Source organism: Geotrypetes seraphini, chromosome 4 (genome assembly GCF_902459505.1).
Source record: "Geotrypetes seraphini chromosome 4, aGeoSer1.1, whole genome shotgun sequence".
In the NCBI taxonomy this organism is placed as follows: domain Eukaryota; kingdom Metazoa; phylum Chordata; class Amphibia; order Gymnophiona; family Dermophiidae; genus Geotrypetes; species Geotrypetes seraphini.
The window spans coordinates 263,534,140-263,553,619 of NC_047087.1; the positions used below are offsets into that span (position 1 = coordinate 263,534,140).

A 19,480-nucleotide genomic window follows, 5' to 3' on the forward strand; every position below is an offset into this window, starting at 1 on the left:
GAAAAATGAGAGGAAAAAAAGAAGAAAATGATTTCAAAATTAACCATATTAGCCTATAATTTATAGGGAGAGGGGAGAGCATAGACATCCAGAGACAAGAAGTACAATAACATCAATCAATCAATCAATCAAAAAAGACAAAGTTAAAAAAGCCATCTAGTTTGACAAGATATTTTATATGATATTGCATAATCTATATAAAGACCTATTTTACATAGAACATTGAGATCGGAATTGAGACCTCCAGGTCAGGACATTCTCAATTCTGGCAGTATTTTTCAGAGATTCTGCCAAACATGAAATGTTTTGTAAGATATAGTTAAGAACATGCAAAAGTACACATATATTTCCCTGTGCATGTAGCAAAAGCAGACATTTTATAAATAGATTTGTTAGAACATAAGAACATAAGCATAACCTTACTAGGCCAGACCAATGGTCCATCAAGCCCAGTAGCCCATTCTTATGGTGGCCAGTCCAGGTCACTAGTACTTGGCAAACACGCAAAGAAAAGCAACATTCCATGCTATTGATCCAGGGCTAGCAATGGCTTCCCCTATGTCCTCTAGGAAATTGTCCAAACCTTTCTTAAAATCAGTTACGCTATCCGCTTTTACCACAACCTTTGGCAATGCATTCCAGAGCTTAACCATTCTCTGAGTGAAAAAATATTTCCTCCTATTGGTTTTAAAAGTATTTCCCTGTAACTTCATTGAGTATCCCCTAGTCTATATCATTTTTGAGGGAGTGAAAAATTGATCCACTTCTATCTGTTCTGCTCCACTCAGGATTTTGTAGACTTCAATCATATCTCCCTTCAGCTGTCTCTTTTCCGGGCTGAAAAGCCCTAACCTTTTTAGTCTTTCCTCATATGGGAGGAGTTCCATCCCCTTTATCATCTTGGATGCTCTTCTTTGAACCTTTTCTAGTGCCGCTATATCTTTCTAGAGATAAGAAGACCAGAACTGAATGCAATACTCCAAATAAGGTCGCACCATGGAGTGATACAGAGGCATTATAACATTCTTAGTTTTGTTAACCATCCCTTTTTTAAAATAATTCCTAGCATCTTGTTTGCTTTTTTGGCCGCTGCCGCACATTGAGCAGAAGGTTTCATCATGTTGTCTATATTGACACCCAGATCCTTTTCTTGGGCGCTAACCCCCAAGGTAGACCCTAGCATCTGGTATTTGTGATTTGGGTTATTCTTCCCAATGTGCATCACTTTGCATTTGTCCACATTAAATTTTATCTGCCAAGGCCCACTTGGACACCCAGTCTTCCAATTTCCTAAGGTCTGCCTGCAATTTTTCACAATCTGTATTTGTTGAAAAAAATATACAGCACAAATTCAGCAATGATTTGGTTTCTTCAACGGTGCCTGGTGTTTCTTCCACACATACAGACCTATATGTACCTAATTAGCACCACTTATGCAAAGACTACAATTTTTATTGTTTGCTTTCATTTTAGAGGCCACTTTGCAATATTTCTGCATGGCGGTGGATCTCCATGTGTATGAGCAGCTTCATAAATTGTCATTACATGTTCATGTGATAAACACATGTAAATGTCACTACTTCCATGTGTATATGTACATCTAAAATTAAAGCCATATTCTAGCACCTTGAAGTTGTAAATGTCTATAATAAGACATAATCTGTGTTAATTCTACATTAACTTTATTAGATGAGCAGTGACTTAGCGAGGGTGGGAGGTGCCCAAGGTGATGGTACCCCCACCCTCTTTTCCATACCCATTCCGCCATGCGTGCATGATCTTTCCCTTCCCTGTATCTCTAACTTCACCAGCACGAGCAGAATCTCCAACCTGCTGCCTGTGCCAGCCTCGGCTCTCCCTCTGATGTCACTTCCTGGTTCCGTGACCAGAAAGTGACTTCAGAGGGAGAGCCAAGGCTGGTGCGAGCAACAGGTTGGAGATGCTGCTTATGCCGGCGAAGAGTTAGAGGCAAGATGCACGGGCAGTAGGGGAGCAGTGGGGAAGGACCTGGTGGGCAGTGAGGAGGAGAGGTGCCGGTGCTCCCACCAAGATGGTATACTGGGCGGTCCGCCCCCTCACTTCCCCTTACTATGCCACTTTGGATGAGAAAGAATGAAAACTATAGCAGTCCTTCAGATGCACACATTCACGGATGCCTATGTGGGAAATAGGATGTCTGATTAGAACTCGTATTTCTTAACTCAGTTCTGGAAGTATTCTTAATCAGTCTGATTTCTTAGTTATCCAGAATGAGATATACTAGGGCAAATCTACAATGGTGCCGAAGTGTTAGCATGCTGCGTTCTCTTGGATATTCTAATTGCTGGGATGTCCAAGTGCTGAGTTTTGAAATCATCTTTCTGTATGCCTTGCAAGGCATTCTACTTTTTGCATGTCCAAGAGTAAAGGGGGCATGTTGGAGACGTACTCTGGGCAGGTTTAGACTTGGATGTCTTGCAGCAATTAAACAAACGTTTCCCAGGACATCCTGGATTGAACTTAGATGTTCTGAGCTAGACCTGTTTTGGAAGCATCTAAGTGTCACAAAAGTACATAAACTGACCAAATGACACCCACCCACACCCAGTGGTCACTGACTACCTTCCACTCCCTTAAAATCTGAATGAAACAGTATATACCTGTTTCTAGAACAGCAGCATCCTAGTAGATGGCTTAAGTAGAGAGGAGGACCAAAGCCCATAAGGCACTCTAATTGCTACATTTATGGTGGAAAATGTGAGCCCATCAAAATCCTACTATACTGTCATTATAGGTGCCACATGCAGTCATAAGGGCTATTGGTGTGGTAGACAGGTGGGTATAGTAGATTTGGGGGGAGTTTTGGAAGGCTTACCATACACTATAAAGGGGGTTATGGTGAGATATAATTATGGCACCCTTTATGTGAAGATCGCAACAGTGCCCTCTAAGGTGTCCCATGGCTCTATGTGGCCAGTCCATTACAATAATGGCCCTTCCCACATCCAAATGGTCTGGATCTGGATGTTTTCAACTTGGACACTTTTGTGGTCGAAAACGATGAACAAAGTTAGGCATCCTAAGGCTGGCCGTCCTGATGGCCATGACGTCCAAGTAGATTTAAAAAATAAAATAAAATTGGACATCCAGTGGTTTTGAAAATGGATGTTTCTCTGCCCCTGACTTTGGACACACTATTGAAAATGATAGCATGATTTTTGTTCCTGGGAAGTGAGTGTAATTTCCAAATTGCTCATGCCTAAAACGTACAGAAAATGTATGTTATTTCCATAAAACTTTGATTTTGTGAACAGGATAGTCAAATTTTGCAATTTACCTATTTGATGAATCAAAATTAACATGTATTTATTTTTTTGAAGTTATACAAAGATGACCACAGAAGATTTAGAAGTGAGTAGATTTTCCAAGATTTGCGATTATACTGTAAGCCACTTTCATGAATCAGCCCCCAGATGTAGTCTCCCAACTCTAATTCTTCACCAGATTCTCAACCAACTCCACATAGTGTTCAGCCTTGTGATTGTCCAGGAAGCCCTGAACCACTGCTACAAAGCTGTTCCAAGCCACTTTCTCCTTCTTAGTTAGCATGGGAAATTCCTTGCACTTCAGGATCTTCTTTATCTGTGGTCTGATGAAGATACCAGCTTTGACCTTTGCCTCAGACAGATTAGAGAAGATGTCTTGAAAATACTTGAAGGTTGCTGACTCCTTATCTAGAGCTCTGACAAATTGTTTCATTAGGCCTAATTTCATCTGCAGTGGAATCATCAACACCTTCTGGGGGTCCACCAATGGTTCCCATTTGACATTGTTTCTCCCCACAGAAAACTCTGCCCACTGTGGCCAGTCCCAATTTTGATAGTGCACCTTTTTGTTCCTGCTATTTCAAAGGCAGAGATAGCAGGAAAATTTAATAAAACCGCCTTGGAGACCCATTAGGAGTACCATCATTTTGAAGTCTCCAATGATCTCCCAGCCATACTCATCATACTTCAAGGTGCCTAGTAAGGTCTTAATGTTGTAATCCTCTTTGAGGTGCACTGAGTGAGCCAGTGTAAGAAACAGGTAGTTGCTCCCATTATGGAGTAGTATGACTTTGATGATTCTGGATGAGCTGTCAACGAAGAGACACCACTTTTTCAGGGTACAGACGATTTCAATTGACTCAAACAGACTGATCACATTGTGGCAGAAGTGGAGCCCTTCTTGATGTGTGAACAAGGTGGAGAAAGCTTGGTGATACTTCCGCTGATTTGTGACTTGCACACTTTCATCTGAGTTCCACTGCTTGAGCCTAGCTGTCAAAAACTTGGCATTGGACTTGGTGAGTGCAAGTCATTGAGGTCTTTTTGGTTTGGATAGTATGGTTTTCTCTCATCAGCTGCACCACTGATATTGTAAACTGGATTTACAATGTCTCCCTCACTTTCTGACTTGCTGCTTTCTTCTGAAGAAAGCTGCTCTTTTTCTGGGGAGTGGATAAGGGGAGCTCAAGGCAATGTTGCACCAGGGCAATGAATGAAATAATATCTGGTGATTGCAGGTGCATGTTTGCCAGTTCAACATTTGGAAGCGTTCACCTTGAAGAAGTAGCATTTGCTTGAATGGTCAGTGGGTTCCTGCCAAATTCTTGGGATAGCAAACTTCATGGCTCTTTTTCACTCTGTACCATCATATAGAATACCAAAATGAAACTGTGTTTTAGTAAAATGGCCCCTAAGTTTACTTAGCTTGGAATTAATCTGGTATGTTCTGCAAAAAAAAAAAAAAAAAAAGTTCAAAATATCAATGTCCTAGTCACAAAAGCAAGGTTTGAGGGAATGATAGCCATTTTCTATACTTTTGTGGCATAGGCAATTAAGAAAGGACATATTATGAAGGGGGAAAAATTGTTACATAGTGTAATCGATTGTTAGCACCCAATAGTTGATGGTTCATAGCTCATTATCCATCTTGTGTGTGCATATCTCAGAAGCACACTCAAAGTTAGGGATGCAGCTTTGGGCCCCATATATAGAATCCAGGGGTAAATGCTTCTTAAAGCAGTTTTGTAAAAGCCCTTCTAAGTACATTTGCAGTTTGTGAGTGAGCCTAAGGGGCTCATAATCGAAAGTTAAATACGTCTAAAAACCTGCCCAAGTCAGCACTTGGACGATCTAAAAGACAGGTCGTACAAGTGCCGATAATCAAAACAGCTTTTTAGAAGTATCCAAGGACTTTTTAAACTTCTGAATCCTGCCGTGCACCCAGAGCTGAAAGTGGCATTTTTGGAGGAGTGGCTAGGACAGGATGTGGGCCAAGTTAGACTTAATATTGTTAGGAGTCCAAGTTATACAATACTGGTACTTCTGTGTTCCTAATTAGCAAATTTACCAGCTTTTTTGTTTCTGTTAATTCTACAAAACAATTTTTGTCTTTATTTTATCCAAACTTATTACTAAAAAATCCTATTAATTATTAATAATTCATAATAAGTGCTCCATCTTGTATCTCTTGCATGGGAGCCACAGCAAAGTTATTCCAGGACCATCATCACACTTATGGGTCCTGTGTGCAACTGATACTTAATCTTAAAATGATTCAGTCATCCAGCCTATGCTCATATGTTCTCTCTCTTTGTGTACATATGTTATTCCATGAAAGCAATAAATAAATATGATAAAAGATGGCACTTATCTTTATCAGCGTGGATGCTGGCAGCTATGGCTCCACAGTTTTTTTTATTTTTTCCTCTTAGCCACTGTGATATAAATAAATAAATATGTGCAATCTGTGCAATGGTGCAAATAAACTACTGTGTAATTTTCATATACTTCTATGCAAGAGATACAAGACTAAGCACTTATTATGAATTATTAATAATTAATAGGATTTTTTAGTAATAAGTTTGGATAAAATAAAGACAAAAATTATTTTGTAGAATTAACAGAAACAAAAAAGCTGCCAAGTTAGACTTAGTCATCCTGCAGGGATAATCAAAGGTTTGATGAGATTGCCTAGATGGAACATATATGTTGTGGCCTGTCCATCACAATGCTGGCCCCTCCCACGTCCAAAAGGTCTTGTTCTGGGCATTTGGGACTTGGACAAATTTTTGGTCAAGAATATGGTATAAAGATAGACATAGTGGCAGTATGGACGATCAAACACATGGACATACAGATAGACGATTTTCAAAAAAAAAATTTGGACATACTTTTTGAGAATGGACATTTTGCTGCTGCCGACTTTGGAGAACTAGCACCCTACGTCCAAATTGGACTTGGACATTTACTATGGAACAACATACACTCCCACACATCAACAAAACACAGAAAGGATAACCTGACAACCGCCTTCAGACCCTCACTCAATCCCACTGTGACTTTCTATTCAACCCAAACTCAGAAATGATTTCAACTCCAACTGAATCACCTTCAGCAATCAGATCCTAGAAAAAATCACTCCACTAAAGAAAGGCAAGCAAAGACGACACCTAATAGATGGATGGTACGACACGAAACTAACCTCACTCAAAAGAAAAGCACGCCAATTTGAAAGAATCTGAAATGCCCTTACAAACTACCTAGATAAATTCTCTATACTTCACGAGTAACAGTCAGGATTCCGCTCACACCACAGCACCGAAACAGCCTTAGCTTCTATCAGAGATCACATCGCACAACTACTCAGCTCTGAGAAACACTAATACTCCAATTCGACCTTAGCAGTGTCTTCGACTCAGTTGTCTAGATGTCATAGGTAGCTCGGGCCACGTACTTAACTGGTTTAAAGGCTTCCTAAAAAACCAAGTCATCAGCGAGCAAATCTACTACCTGGCTTGGACCAACCCCTGTGGTGTCCCTCAAGGCTCCCCCTTATCCCCCACCCTTTTTAATCTGTACATGGCCTCCTTAGGATAGGAATTATCCAAACTGAACCTCAAATATCACATCTACATGGATGACATCACAATCACCGTCCCCATCTTTGCACTGTCAACCGAAACCAGTTACTTCATCGCATCTATCATCAACCAAGTAGAAGAATGGGCAACAAACTCCAAACTAAAATTAAACCCGGAAAATACCAAAATATTTATGGCCTCCCCAACAAACAAGCCAACTGTATCTACTATCAACCTAAATGGAAGAAACTTCCCAATCAACCCAACCATCAAAATCCTAGGCATAACCCTATACCAGCAACTGACACTCAAAGCCCATACCAACATCCTAATCAAAAAATGCTTCCACTTACTGTGGAAACTTTGCACGTTAAAACCATTCTTCGATTTTACTTCATTCAGACTGTTGGTCCAGTCTCTGGTCCTAAGCACACTGGACTATTGCAACATAATCTACCTAGGATTTCACAAAAAAAACATCAAGAAATTGAGACTTATCTAGAACCACAGCCGTCTGACTTATCTTTGGCTTGAAAAAATCTGACCACATCACTACATACTACAAGAAACTCCACTGGCTACCTACAGAGGCAAGAATAATTTTCAAATTTGGCTGCCTCTGCTTCAAGACTCTTTTCGGCACCCTGCATGACACAAACTCCGCTTCTCATGCAGAACACTGCTATTCGCATTCCCTTCTCCCAAAGGATGCAAATTCAAAAGATTCCTCAACAGAACACTCTCCTTTCAAGCAGGAATCTGGAACAACACCTTAAGTGACCTAATCCTGAACTCTCTAACATACCACTCTTTCAGAAAATCACTAAAAAACCACTTATTCGACAAATTTACCTGATTCTCCAAATCTGTGCGACATCTACCTCATCTTACACACCTCTTCCTCCTACCCTATACCACCTCATCACATAACTGTCTTTCTACCCCTTCCCCAATTCTAATTGATGTTGCCTTGCTGTCCTTACAGCACCTCTTATTGTACATCGTCTTGAACTGATAGAACGAAATTGGAGGAAAGACAAAAGTCCTTCAAATTTATTAAAATTTAAAGAACATGCAACATTCTACAAAGAAAAAATAATTCAAGCAAAATCGACACATTATTCCAGACAAATTCTTCAAGCTAAAAATACTTCCATGCTATATAATATCCTAAAATCAATCAACCATCAGTGTAAAAACTTCTTTCAAGATTTCAAATCCCTTCCAACTGCACAGGAATTAGCAGATTCCTTTGTGGATAAAGTTAACAACATAAGGAAAAATCTTTCATTAAAACAACAAACCACTCTTGCTTCTGATCAAGAAACCAGTCCTTTATTTTCCTCCAAATGTTCTAACTTCAACCTTCCCAGTCTTAAAGATCTTGAATTAATTATCAAAACTATCAATCCCAAAGGATCCTTTACAGAATCCATTCCCCCTTTTATTCTCAAGAAATATTTCTCAATATTTGGCCCTTATATATATGCTTTAACTAACATGAGTTTACAACAGGGTGTTGTGCCTCTAGCTTGGAAAAAATCTACTATACGACCAATCCTAAAAGATCAAAAAATAGGCCCTGGGGAAAAAACTAATTATAGGCCAATCGCTAACATTCCCTTTCTAGCAAAAGTAACTGAAAAAATTGTGTTCAATCAAATATCAGAATACATTGAAAAAACTAACGTCTTACATCCAAATCAGATAGGATTCAGGCAAAATCATTCCACAGAGTATTCTTTAATCGGTATGACTACATCCATTTTGTATCATTTAGATCACCATACCTCTGTATTATTAATTTCACTTGACCTATCATCTGCATTCGACACAATTGACCATACCCTTCTAATAAACAGGCTTCAATCTATTGGTGTGACAGACCAGGTTTTGCTCTGGTTTAAGTCCTACTTCGAAAACCGTTCATCAAATGTCTTTTTCAATAATTCGACTTCAGAAAGTTTTTCACTTCCCTATGGCATCCCTCAAGGATCAATACTTTTGCCTTTACTGTTTAATACTTTTCTTGTTCCCCTTATGACACTGTGCCAGTCTATCAGATTCTCGGTATTCGCATACGCAGATAATATACAGCTGATACATCCAATTGATCCCAATAATTTACAAGAAATAGCAGCAATAAACGGAAAGCTGGATCAAATTCATCATTGGTTGGATACTAATAGACTAGCCTTGAATATAAATAAAACTAACGTTATGCTCTTTCCATGGAAGGACTGCTATAGACTTCTTTCGCCCATTTCTATTAAAGGCATTCCATTGCAGACAGCACACAATATTAGGATTCTTAGAGTAATATTTGATAACAAATTATCTTATCATGATCACATAAGCTATGTGGTCAAATCTACATTCTATAGACTTCGCCAAATTCGTTCAGTGGCTAAATTTTTATGTGCAAAATCTCTGAATATCTTAATTCATTCTTTAGTAATCTCCAAAATTGATTATTGTAATGCATTGTTTAAAGGTCTACCACAAAAAGAAATCAGACGTCTTCAAATCATCCAGAACGCCTCTATTAAAATTATCCATAAAGCCAAAAAATTTGATCATGTCTCTCCATTATTTAAAAAGGCACATTATTATGCTTGCTTACTTTTAAATCATTATTATTTAAAACCCCTGCTTTTATTTTTAGAGTCCTAATTCCTTATTTTACTTTAAGACAGTTGAGATCACAAGACCAACACTTACTGGCCATTCCTTCATTAAAAGTCATCAATACAAGGCGTCACACCATTTTCTCTATAACAGCTCCCCAGGCTTGGAATGACCTCCCATTATTTATTAGAGAGGAAAAGAACTTGGACAAATTCAAAACCAAACTTAAGAGTTTCCTTTTTATAGATGCTTTTAGTGAATAAATTCAAAGATTTGGTCTCTTTTTATCTTATATTTTATTATAAACTATACTTGTCTCCCCTCCTACTGTTTTTTCCCTAAATATATATATTTTAATTAAATATTGATTGTAATCCATTAATAATTTTCCCTTTATTTTGATATTATATGTATAGGTTAAACCATGTATAGGAACGTTTGTATTTGTTATTTTAATTTGACATGACTATTGTTTGTTTGATTTGTTACCCGTATTTGATTATTTTGGAAATTGTACATCGCCTAGAAATTGTGATAGGCGATTAATCAAATTATATAATAAACTTGGAAACTTGAAACTTGGATATAAATAAAGCTATTAAAAGCAAAGGAAATTAAGCATTTGTATTTTATTTCAGATCCTGCATTTAGCTCAAATTTCAATGCAAGTTTCACAGACAGTGATTGCAAAGTTATTGCAAAGTTATAAAACTGAAACTAGGATTTTAAAGTATATTAATTGAACCTTCACAAAATTAAAACTTTATCATTTTGTGTTTCTTTAGGCATACTAAGTAGAAACATAACAATGCATTTTAATCATCTAGATTTTCAGTGTGCCTCTTATTAAAGATATTGATCATCAATGTCAAAATAGCAAAAAGAAAGTCACAGATCAAAAAATATTTGAATTTGAAGACTGCTACTCTGTGCTAAATAAAGTAAATGGCCATGTTTGCAACCACGGATGAAGTATTTACGACCAGAAAAATAATGGAATGATTGGCTTGGATAAGACAAGGGAGCTACCTGCTGCTCTTACACATGTGGTATAAACTTGATTGATGCTGATTGTTGTTGCATTGTGAGTGTGTCAAATGTACTGATAAGAAACTACAAAATTTCAGCACAAGGCATATTTCATTATTTACTTCTCTCCTTAAGCAGGAAAAAAAGAATAGTGTTGATTGCAATCATCAAATATGCATCAATGCATTAGTTTAGTACTGTCTGAGAGAGGTAGCATAATAGTTTATAATTTGCATTAATACTAGAGCCGGAGAAATAGAAGATAGGAGACAGAGAATCTTTCAGATAAATTGCTCTAAAATTACAGTTATTGACTTACTGAGTATTAAAAACACGGGTTTCATTAAAAATGATTATGCATGCGCTAAAAAGAAAAATAAAAAAACTGTATTGTGACAAAGTATAATAATTTATTTTATCAAAGTATGAGTAGTTTATATGCTGGCAGGGAAACACTGAAGGATAATGCACATTTGGATTCGACAAACACAGAGCTAAGTGATAAAATGTCTGATTACAAACTGTGATGAAAAGCAGTAACATGCACTATGGTTTCTCATGTGAAACAACAGGCAATATTTTGGTGTATGCATTTGTTTGAAACATGGGAAATGTCACTGACATTTCCTATGTGATTATGTATACATTTTAGCATGAAATGACAGAAAACATCTAAAATTGTATGTGTGGGGGATGGAGGAAGGGGGCCCTTTAACATACTTTGTGCATGCTATTTGTGAACAGTGCTATCTGCAAAGAATGCTCCCTATTTGTGCAGAAAAATTAAGGCAAAGAACATATGACCTATGAGTTCTCAGACCAACCAAGAATAGAATGACGTGGATAGGGCTCAATCAATGATCTGAAACAATGTCAAAACATAGAATTTCGTTTCTGCAAATTGGCACTTAACAAAATAAGATTACACCCTTTCACTACAGTGGCAAAATAAAGCTCAGAATTTAGGAAGTTGGTGATTGGGATGAGAACTTTTCAGAACCCCCTCTTATCTAGTCTGCCTAAGCATACCATCTATTATCTCCTCCTCTCCCTTAGAGATCCAACATACTTGTCCTAAGCTGTCTTAAATTCAGATACACTCCTCATCCACCATCTCCACCATTCTGTGTAAAAGTATTTTCTGAGGCTACTTCTTAGTCTTACCCTTTCATCTTCATCCTATGCCCCATCATTCCAGAGCTTCCTTTCACTTGAAAGAGACTTGCCTCATGTGCTTTTATACCATGTAGGTCAGGGGTGCCCACACTTTTTGCGCTTGCGAGCTACTTTTAAAATGACCAAGTCAAAATGATCTACCAGCAATACAATTTTAAAAAAACAAAGCACACTGTACGCAGAGAAAATGTTAATTATCATTTATATTTCGCGGATTTTCAAAGAGGTCAAAGCAGATGACTTTATGCAATGTCACCTCAGGAACAACTATACAAAAATAGACAAATATACCCCCTCCCTTTTTACTAAACTGCAATAGCGGTTTTTAGCACAGGGAGCTGCGCTGAATGCCCCACGCTGCTCTCGACGCTCATAGGCTCCCTGCGCTAAAAAACGCTATTTGGGCTCCTTCCTGCCACCATCATATGGGGGTGGGGGGACTGGCAGCCACAGCTGCTATACTTATCGTGGCGGGGAGATCCCTTTCTGCGATAAGTATAACGGCTGCGTATACAGTAACTCGGTTCTGTAACCGGCATCTGTAACATGGACGTCGATTAAAGAATCGGGTTTATTTTGGGTAGGCCTAGGTCCAGTTCTGCATAGGACGCCCTTCCCAGACCTTTTACTAAGCTGTGATAGTGGTTTTAGTGTGCACTTAGTGCACTGAATTTCTGCGCATGCTAGACCTTAACGCCAGCATTGAGCTGGCATTAATTCTAGCCGCGTAGCGTGGGTTTAGCGTGCGCTAAAAATGCTAAAAATAGCTATAATAATAGCTAAAAATGCTATTGCAGCTTAGTAAAAGTGTCTTTATCAAGGTCCAAACATAGAAAGAGAACTGTAGAATTAAGTAGTTTTATTACACTATTTATTTATTTATGAACTAATACAATACTACTTTTTGTATAACTATCATCTTATATTTTTGAATTTAAAATGATAATACATATAAGATACTGATGTGCATTCTGCAATGGCTAAAAGCTGCATCTCTGACAGGTTATTTTGATAAATTATGTGTTTCTTAACTTATAAGGCCATCAAGGATTTAAGATGGTGAACAGAAAAAGACAGCATCCAATGGGTGATAGGTAAAATCAGAAAAAAACAGTGAAAATGGAAATACAATACTTTTTTGATTCAATATATATCTGACAACCTCTTTCCCGTTCCACAGTGAAGTCATATTTTTACTTTCAGAAAAACAAGGAATTCATATCATCAAATTCCCCAAAGAACCAAACCATTTTATACTGCCTTGTATCATTTAATCAACACAGTAAAACAAGCAATGATGTTATTAACTGTGCAATAGTTTTTTCTGTTATAGCATGAGAGATCAGCTTGAAAGGTTCATCAACAATTTCATCTTCACTGAAAACTTGTTAAACATACAAACATATTTTATGGTTCATTGCTAAACTATACAGGTCAGAAACTGGACGTCTGTTAGTACAACTTGGGAATAGAGGCTTTGATTTCCAGTCATTTTTCGATAGTTGCTTGAAGAATACATCTACATAATGGCTATTTATGAACAATTTCAAAACAAATATATTTAGCTAAATAATAACTACTTCCCCTGTTTTGTATTTGTGTAAAGATAGTGTGGCATAAATTACCTTTATACTGATGGACATGTGAAGGACAATTCTATAAACTGGACACAAATTTATGCACATGTTACAGGTGTAAATCTAAAGACTAATAACATTTACATGTGCACACATACAAATATAAATGTCAATAATAAGCCTAGTCACTATTCAATTCCTATGGAGTTTGGTGCATGCATGGCGGCAGCATCGCTATTTTGGCTTTAAAAAAGGGCCCCGCAGGATTAATGTGTTACATGCGTAAATCTACTACTACTTGTCACTTATATAGCGCTGAAAGGCGTATGCAGTGCTGTACATTTTGACATTTATAGACAGTCCCTGCTAGGAAGAGCTTACAATCCAAGTTGGACAGATAGACATGACATATAGGGCTGCAGATGCAGAACTGAAAGTGAGAGGAGTTAGGAGTCAAAAGCACTCTCAAAGAGGTGGGCTTTTAACTGGGCCTTGAATACTGCCTGAGATGGAGCACACCATAGGGATTCGGGCAGCTTGTTCCAAGCATATGGTGCAGCAAGGCAAAAGGGATGGAGTCTGGAGTTGGCAGTTGAAGAGAAGGGCACAGATATGAGGGTCTTACCAGTTAAGAGGAGCTCGGGGGGAGGGGATCTTAGGGGTGATAACTGAAAAGAGATAATGAGGGGCAGCTTAGTGAGTGCATTTGTAGATCAGTAAGAGGAGTTTGAATTGTATTTGGAAATGGATGGGAAGCCAATGAAGTGACTTTTGGAGAGCAGTAATGTGAATATAGCAGCTCTCCCAGAATATAAGTCATGCAGCCAAATTCTGGATGGACTGGAGAGGAGCGAGATGGCTAAGTGGAAGGCCTGAGAGTAGTGATTTGCAGTAGTCTAAGTGCGAGGTGATGAGGGCATGGATAAGTGTTTTGATAGTGTGCTGAGAGAGGAAGGGTCAGATTTCGGTAATATTATAGAGGAAGAAGTGGCAGGTTTTAGCGATACATTGTATCTGGGTGGTGAAAGAGAGAGAGAGGAGTCAAAGATGACCCCGAGATTACAAGTAGACAAAACAGGGAGGATAAGGGTATTGTCCACAGTGATGGAGAATGAGGGAAGTGGAGAGGTGGGTTTAGGTGGGAAGATGAGTAGCTCTGTTTTTGTCATATTCAGTTTTAGATGGCAGTGAGACATCTAGGTGATAATATTGGACAGACAGGCTGAGACTCTGGTCTGGGTTTCAGTAGAAATATTTGAAACAGAGAAGTAGATCTGAGAGTCATCAGCTTAGAGCTGATACTGGAATCAGTGGGAGGAGATCAGCATTCCAAGTGAGCAAGTTTAGCTTGAGAAATGGAGTGGTCCCAGGACAGAGCCTTGAGGAGGAGGAATCACTATTGCATACACTGAAGGTGCAATGGGAGAGATAGGAAGAAAACCAGGAGAGGGCAGAACCATGGAATTCCAACAAGGACAGCGTATCAAGGAGTAGGCAATAATCAACAGTATCAAAGGCGGCAGACGTGCACATGTACAAATATAAATGTCAATAATAAGCCTAATTGCTATTCTATTCCTATTGGCTTCAGTGCATTTACCATGGCAGCATCACTATCTCAGCTTTGAAAAAAGGGGCCCATAGTCATTAATGTGCAGCACCTGCTAGGGATTAGCATGGGATCATTTATCATCCCCTGTGTAGGAGATGCAAAGTGATCCCACATTAACCCAGCATTATTCAGTTAGCGTCCACTAATCAGAACATTATCCAATTTATTTGTTTGTGCATCTTGGAGGCACACCCAAAGTTGCATGCACAACTTTGGGTGCCATATATAGAATCTGGGGGTTAGCTATCAATATGGGCTACAGTTAAGATGTTATTTTACATAGAAATATAGTAACATGATGGCAATTAAATGCCAAATGGCCCATGTAGTCTGCCCATCCACAGCATTCACTATCTCCATCTCTCCCTAAGAGATCTCAGGTGCCTGTCCCATGTCTTCTTGAACTCCGACTCAGACTTTTTCTCCACCACTTCTATCGGGAGACTCTTCCAAACATCTATCACCCTTTCTGTAAAAAAGTATTTCCTTGGACTACTCCTGAGCCTATCACCTCTTAACTTCATCCTATGCCTTCTCATTCCAGAGCTTCCTTTTAAATGAAAGAGATTCACCTTATGTGCATTTATGCCACCTAGGTATTTAAATGCCTCTATCATATCTTCCCTCTTCCTGCCTTTCCTCCAAAGTATACATATTGAAATCTTTAAGTCTGTACCGAAACGCCTTATGACAAAGACCACCAACCATTTTAGTAGCCTTCCTCTAGACTGACTCCATCCTGTTTATATCTTTTTGAAGGTGCAGTCTCCAGAATTGTACACAATATTCTATATGGGGTCTCACATTTGGACTGGAACGCATTGCCAGAGGTTGTGGTAAAAGCGGATAGAGTAGCTGGTTTTGACATTTTCCTGGAGGAAAAGTCCATAGTCTGTTATTGAGAAAGACATGGGGGAAGCCACTGCTTGGATTGGTAGCATGGAATGTTGCTACTCCTTGGATTTTGGCTAGGAACTAGGGACCAGGATTGGCCACCGTGAGAACGGGCTACTGGGCTTGATGGCCCATTGGTCTGACCCATTAAGGCTATTCTTATGTTCTTATGTTCCTACTGGCTTTACCTCTCCCTGTACACTCTAGCATCCTTCTAACTTTTGCTGTTGCCTTTTCAATCTATTTCGCCATGGTAAGATCATCATGTACTAATCACACCCAAGTCCCATTTCTCTTTCGTCCATAAAAGTTCTCCCCCTAAACTGTACTGTTCCCTTGGGATTTTGCAGCCCAAATGCATGACCTTGTTTTTCTTAGCATTAAATCTTAGCTGCCAAATATCAGACCATTCTTCAAGCTTCGCTAGGTCCTTCCTCAAGTTATTCACACATATTATTGCAGATTTTGGCATCATCCACAAAGAGGCAAATCTTACCTGACATCCCTTCAGCAATATCGCTTATAAAAATGTTAAAAAGAACAGGCCCAAGAACAGAACCTTGAGGCACATTACTGGTAACATCCCTTTCCTCAGAGAGATCTCCATTGATTACTACCCTCTGTCACCTTCCACTTAACCGGTTCCTGATCCTGTGAGACCTGGATAGTAATAACTGAAGTTAACAGTAAAATATTATATCTTAATTGTAGTCCACATTGATAACATCCCTCCATAGATGGCAAATGGGTTCAATGCTGGCATTAGTGTCTAGCACGTACGGCAATGTAGCGCGTGCTATTCCACGCGTTAATGCCCTAACGCAGCTTCGTAAAAGAAGCTTTTAGGTGTCACTAGACAGCTGCAATTAGGATGCCTAGCAGGGCCTAATGTAAATGCTGTTTATAGAATATAGCCTTTATCGTATGTTAAGCAATTTCTTTATTGCCATAGCTGGTTTTCTTACCATGCTGATTTGTTCTGCCTTTTTGTTTTGCAGAGGATATTTCTTAAAGCTACAAGTGAGCAAGAAATTTTTGCACATCTCGGCTTGAAATACATTGAACCGTGGGAAAGGAATGCATAAAAAAAAAAGACTCACAAATACACAGCTTTGTTTTTCCTCTATTGAATATCTCTGCTATATACTGTATATATCCAGTTAATGCATTCTACTACAATGTTGCTGTAATATCTACCTTCAGACAATTCTTGTCCTTTACTTGCTGTTTTCCAGAGTGTCGATTCATGTTTTGTGATTTATGATTTACTTGCTGTCTGGATCATTTATCAGGCTTTGATCACCAGAAAGCGAGAAAGTCAGAGGAAGGGGAAAGAGGGCCAATTAGTTCTGCCTCTTCCAGTTTATAAGCCACTCTGGACTGAATGCCTGGCCCAAATAATGTGTATTGCCTGCATTATTACAGTTTTGCTCTACTACTAATTCAGATGTTGATATTGGATGCTAATCACAGCAAAATATTCTTTATAAGTAATCACGAAGGAGCAAGGAACAATGAGTACACCTTCTAAAGCAGTGATCTCAAACTCGTGGCCCAGGGGCCTCATGCGGCCTTCCAGGTACTATTTTGAGGCCCTCGGTATGTTTATCATAATCACAAAAGTAAAATAAAACAGTTCCTTAATCATATGTCTCTTTAGCTATAAATTACAATATTATTATTAAGACAGCCAAAAGGAAAGATTTATAAACTATAAAGAGTTTTACCTCATGCAAAATTGTCATTTCTTTAATAAGACATTAACTATTTTTTTCTGCGGCCCTCTAAGTACCTACAAATCTAAAACGTGGCCCTGCAAAGAGTTTGAGTTTGAGACCACTGTTCTAAAGCTAAGTAAAATCCTTGTTAAATTCTAAGGTGACTTAGAAATGTTAGTGTAGCAGATGTATTGGTTCAAAAGAAATGATAGAAAATGCATGTCACTTTGAGGAGAAGGAAAGGTAGTGGTGGGAGGTGGTGACCCGAGAGGGCTGTACTTGATCATTGAATCACAGACGTGGACGCCACTAGTGACCTCACTTTCCTATGTCCTTATAAGCTGGCTCCGTCCATGGCATGCAGACACAGGGTGTGTTCAAGGGGGCATGGTGGGCCTTTTGGCAGCCTCTTGGAGCACAGAGTGACGAGGGATCCTGTGAAGATTTTTTTCAGACTCATTTGTGGTTGAGATCTGCCTCTAAATATGTGAGTTGGTACTGTTTTTAATATTTCTTTTCTTTGTGTGCAATGGGAAAAAGAAATAAAAGATCAAAAGTGCTGTTCCATCTAGCACTCTTCTTCAAGGACCAAGGGATAGACTTTTGACATTAGGAATTGGCTAGGAGGTTTCTGCTTCAGCAAATTATTCACAAGCGCGGACCTCTTTTAGCTCACCAAATAGAACCTCTCCTCCCATGCTTTGCACTTAATAATAATTTATTTTTATATTTCTTTATTCATTTTTAAACTTTCAACAAGTAATTCATTATACAATCATATACACTGTAATATTACTTATTAATCATACATTCAATGAAATCGTACTATAACTTCTCCCTCCCACCCTTCTTCCAATATAATCATATAATTTTATAAAATATAAAGTCATAATATCTCCAAGGTGTCAGCTGGCAGGGAAACTGAAACATTTATTGGCTATAATTATTTAATGTATTTCTTTGGATGGCATGAGGGCTTTAATGGGTTAATTGAAATATACAACATTGTATGAGATTTAATTGGCATCGTGGTTGTTTTATTAATACTTCTGTAGATATTCTTGTAGTGATGGGGCTATGTCACTACTTTCTTTTTTTATTTTCTTTAGCTTTTAATGTTTAATTATGGTAAAAATTGCTTGACAGTCTTATGTTTTGAAATTGTAATGAAAAAAATTATGCCAACTTTTGTGGCATATAACAGCCATAGCCCGGTTACCTAAACCAAGTCACAAAAATGCTAACAAGCAGTCTGGGGAGGTAGGACAGGGGTAGGCAATTCCGGTCCTCGAGATCCGGAACTAGGTCAGGTTTTCAGGATATCCACAATAAATATGCATGAGATAGATTTGCATCTCAAGGAGGCAGTGCTTGCAAATCTATCTCATATATATTCCTTGTGGATATCCTGAAAACCTAACCTGGCTGCGGCTCTCGAGAACCGGCATTGCCTACACCTGAGGTAGGAGAATAAGTTTTTATTTACACAGAATTAGGGGTCTGTTTTCCTCACAGATCTCCCCTCACAGAAACCTCACACAAATTTAAAAGCCAACTTAAAAGTTTTCTTTTTATAGACGCTTTTAATCCTTAATTGAATTGCTATTTACTCTGTACAACTCCCTTTTACTTCAGTCAGCTACATATTTATTTTGTTTTCCCATCCATTCTGTGTATTTACCCTTATTTACCCCTTCTTTCCTATTATAAATTGTATTTCTTCCCCCTCTTTCCCAATGTTTCCTGTCCAGATTTGTCTGGTTTGTTTTAAATTGATTTTAATATTTTATTATATTATTGTTAATTTTTATTATGTATTTTCTGTAAATGTAAATCGCTTAGTAGTTACGATAGGCGATTAATCAAATATTGAATAAACCTTGAAACCTTGAAACCTGCTGCTTTCCCAAAATACACTGCCCCTCTCAGTTTAGTTTGGTCAGTTCAGAGTTCTGGGCGA

General features: G+C 38.4%; 1 protein-coding gene across 3 annotated transcripts in view; it reads left to right on the plus strand.

Annotated features, from left to right (window-relative positions):
• The window catches only part of DNTT (DNA nucleotidylexotransferase), a 286,754-nt gene extending 269,867 nt beyond the window's left edge, over positions 1–16,887 (plus strand). For all 3 annotated transcript variants that reach the window (XM_033942402.1, XM_033942401.1, XM_033942400.1), the window contains one exon: positions 16,801–16,887. In XM_033942402.1, coding sequence (XP_033798293.1) covers positions 16,801–16,887 — 87 coding nt within the window. The remainder of the gene's footprint in view (positions 1–16,800) is intronic.
• The last annotated feature ends 2,593 nt before the right edge of the window (positions 16,888–19,480 follow it).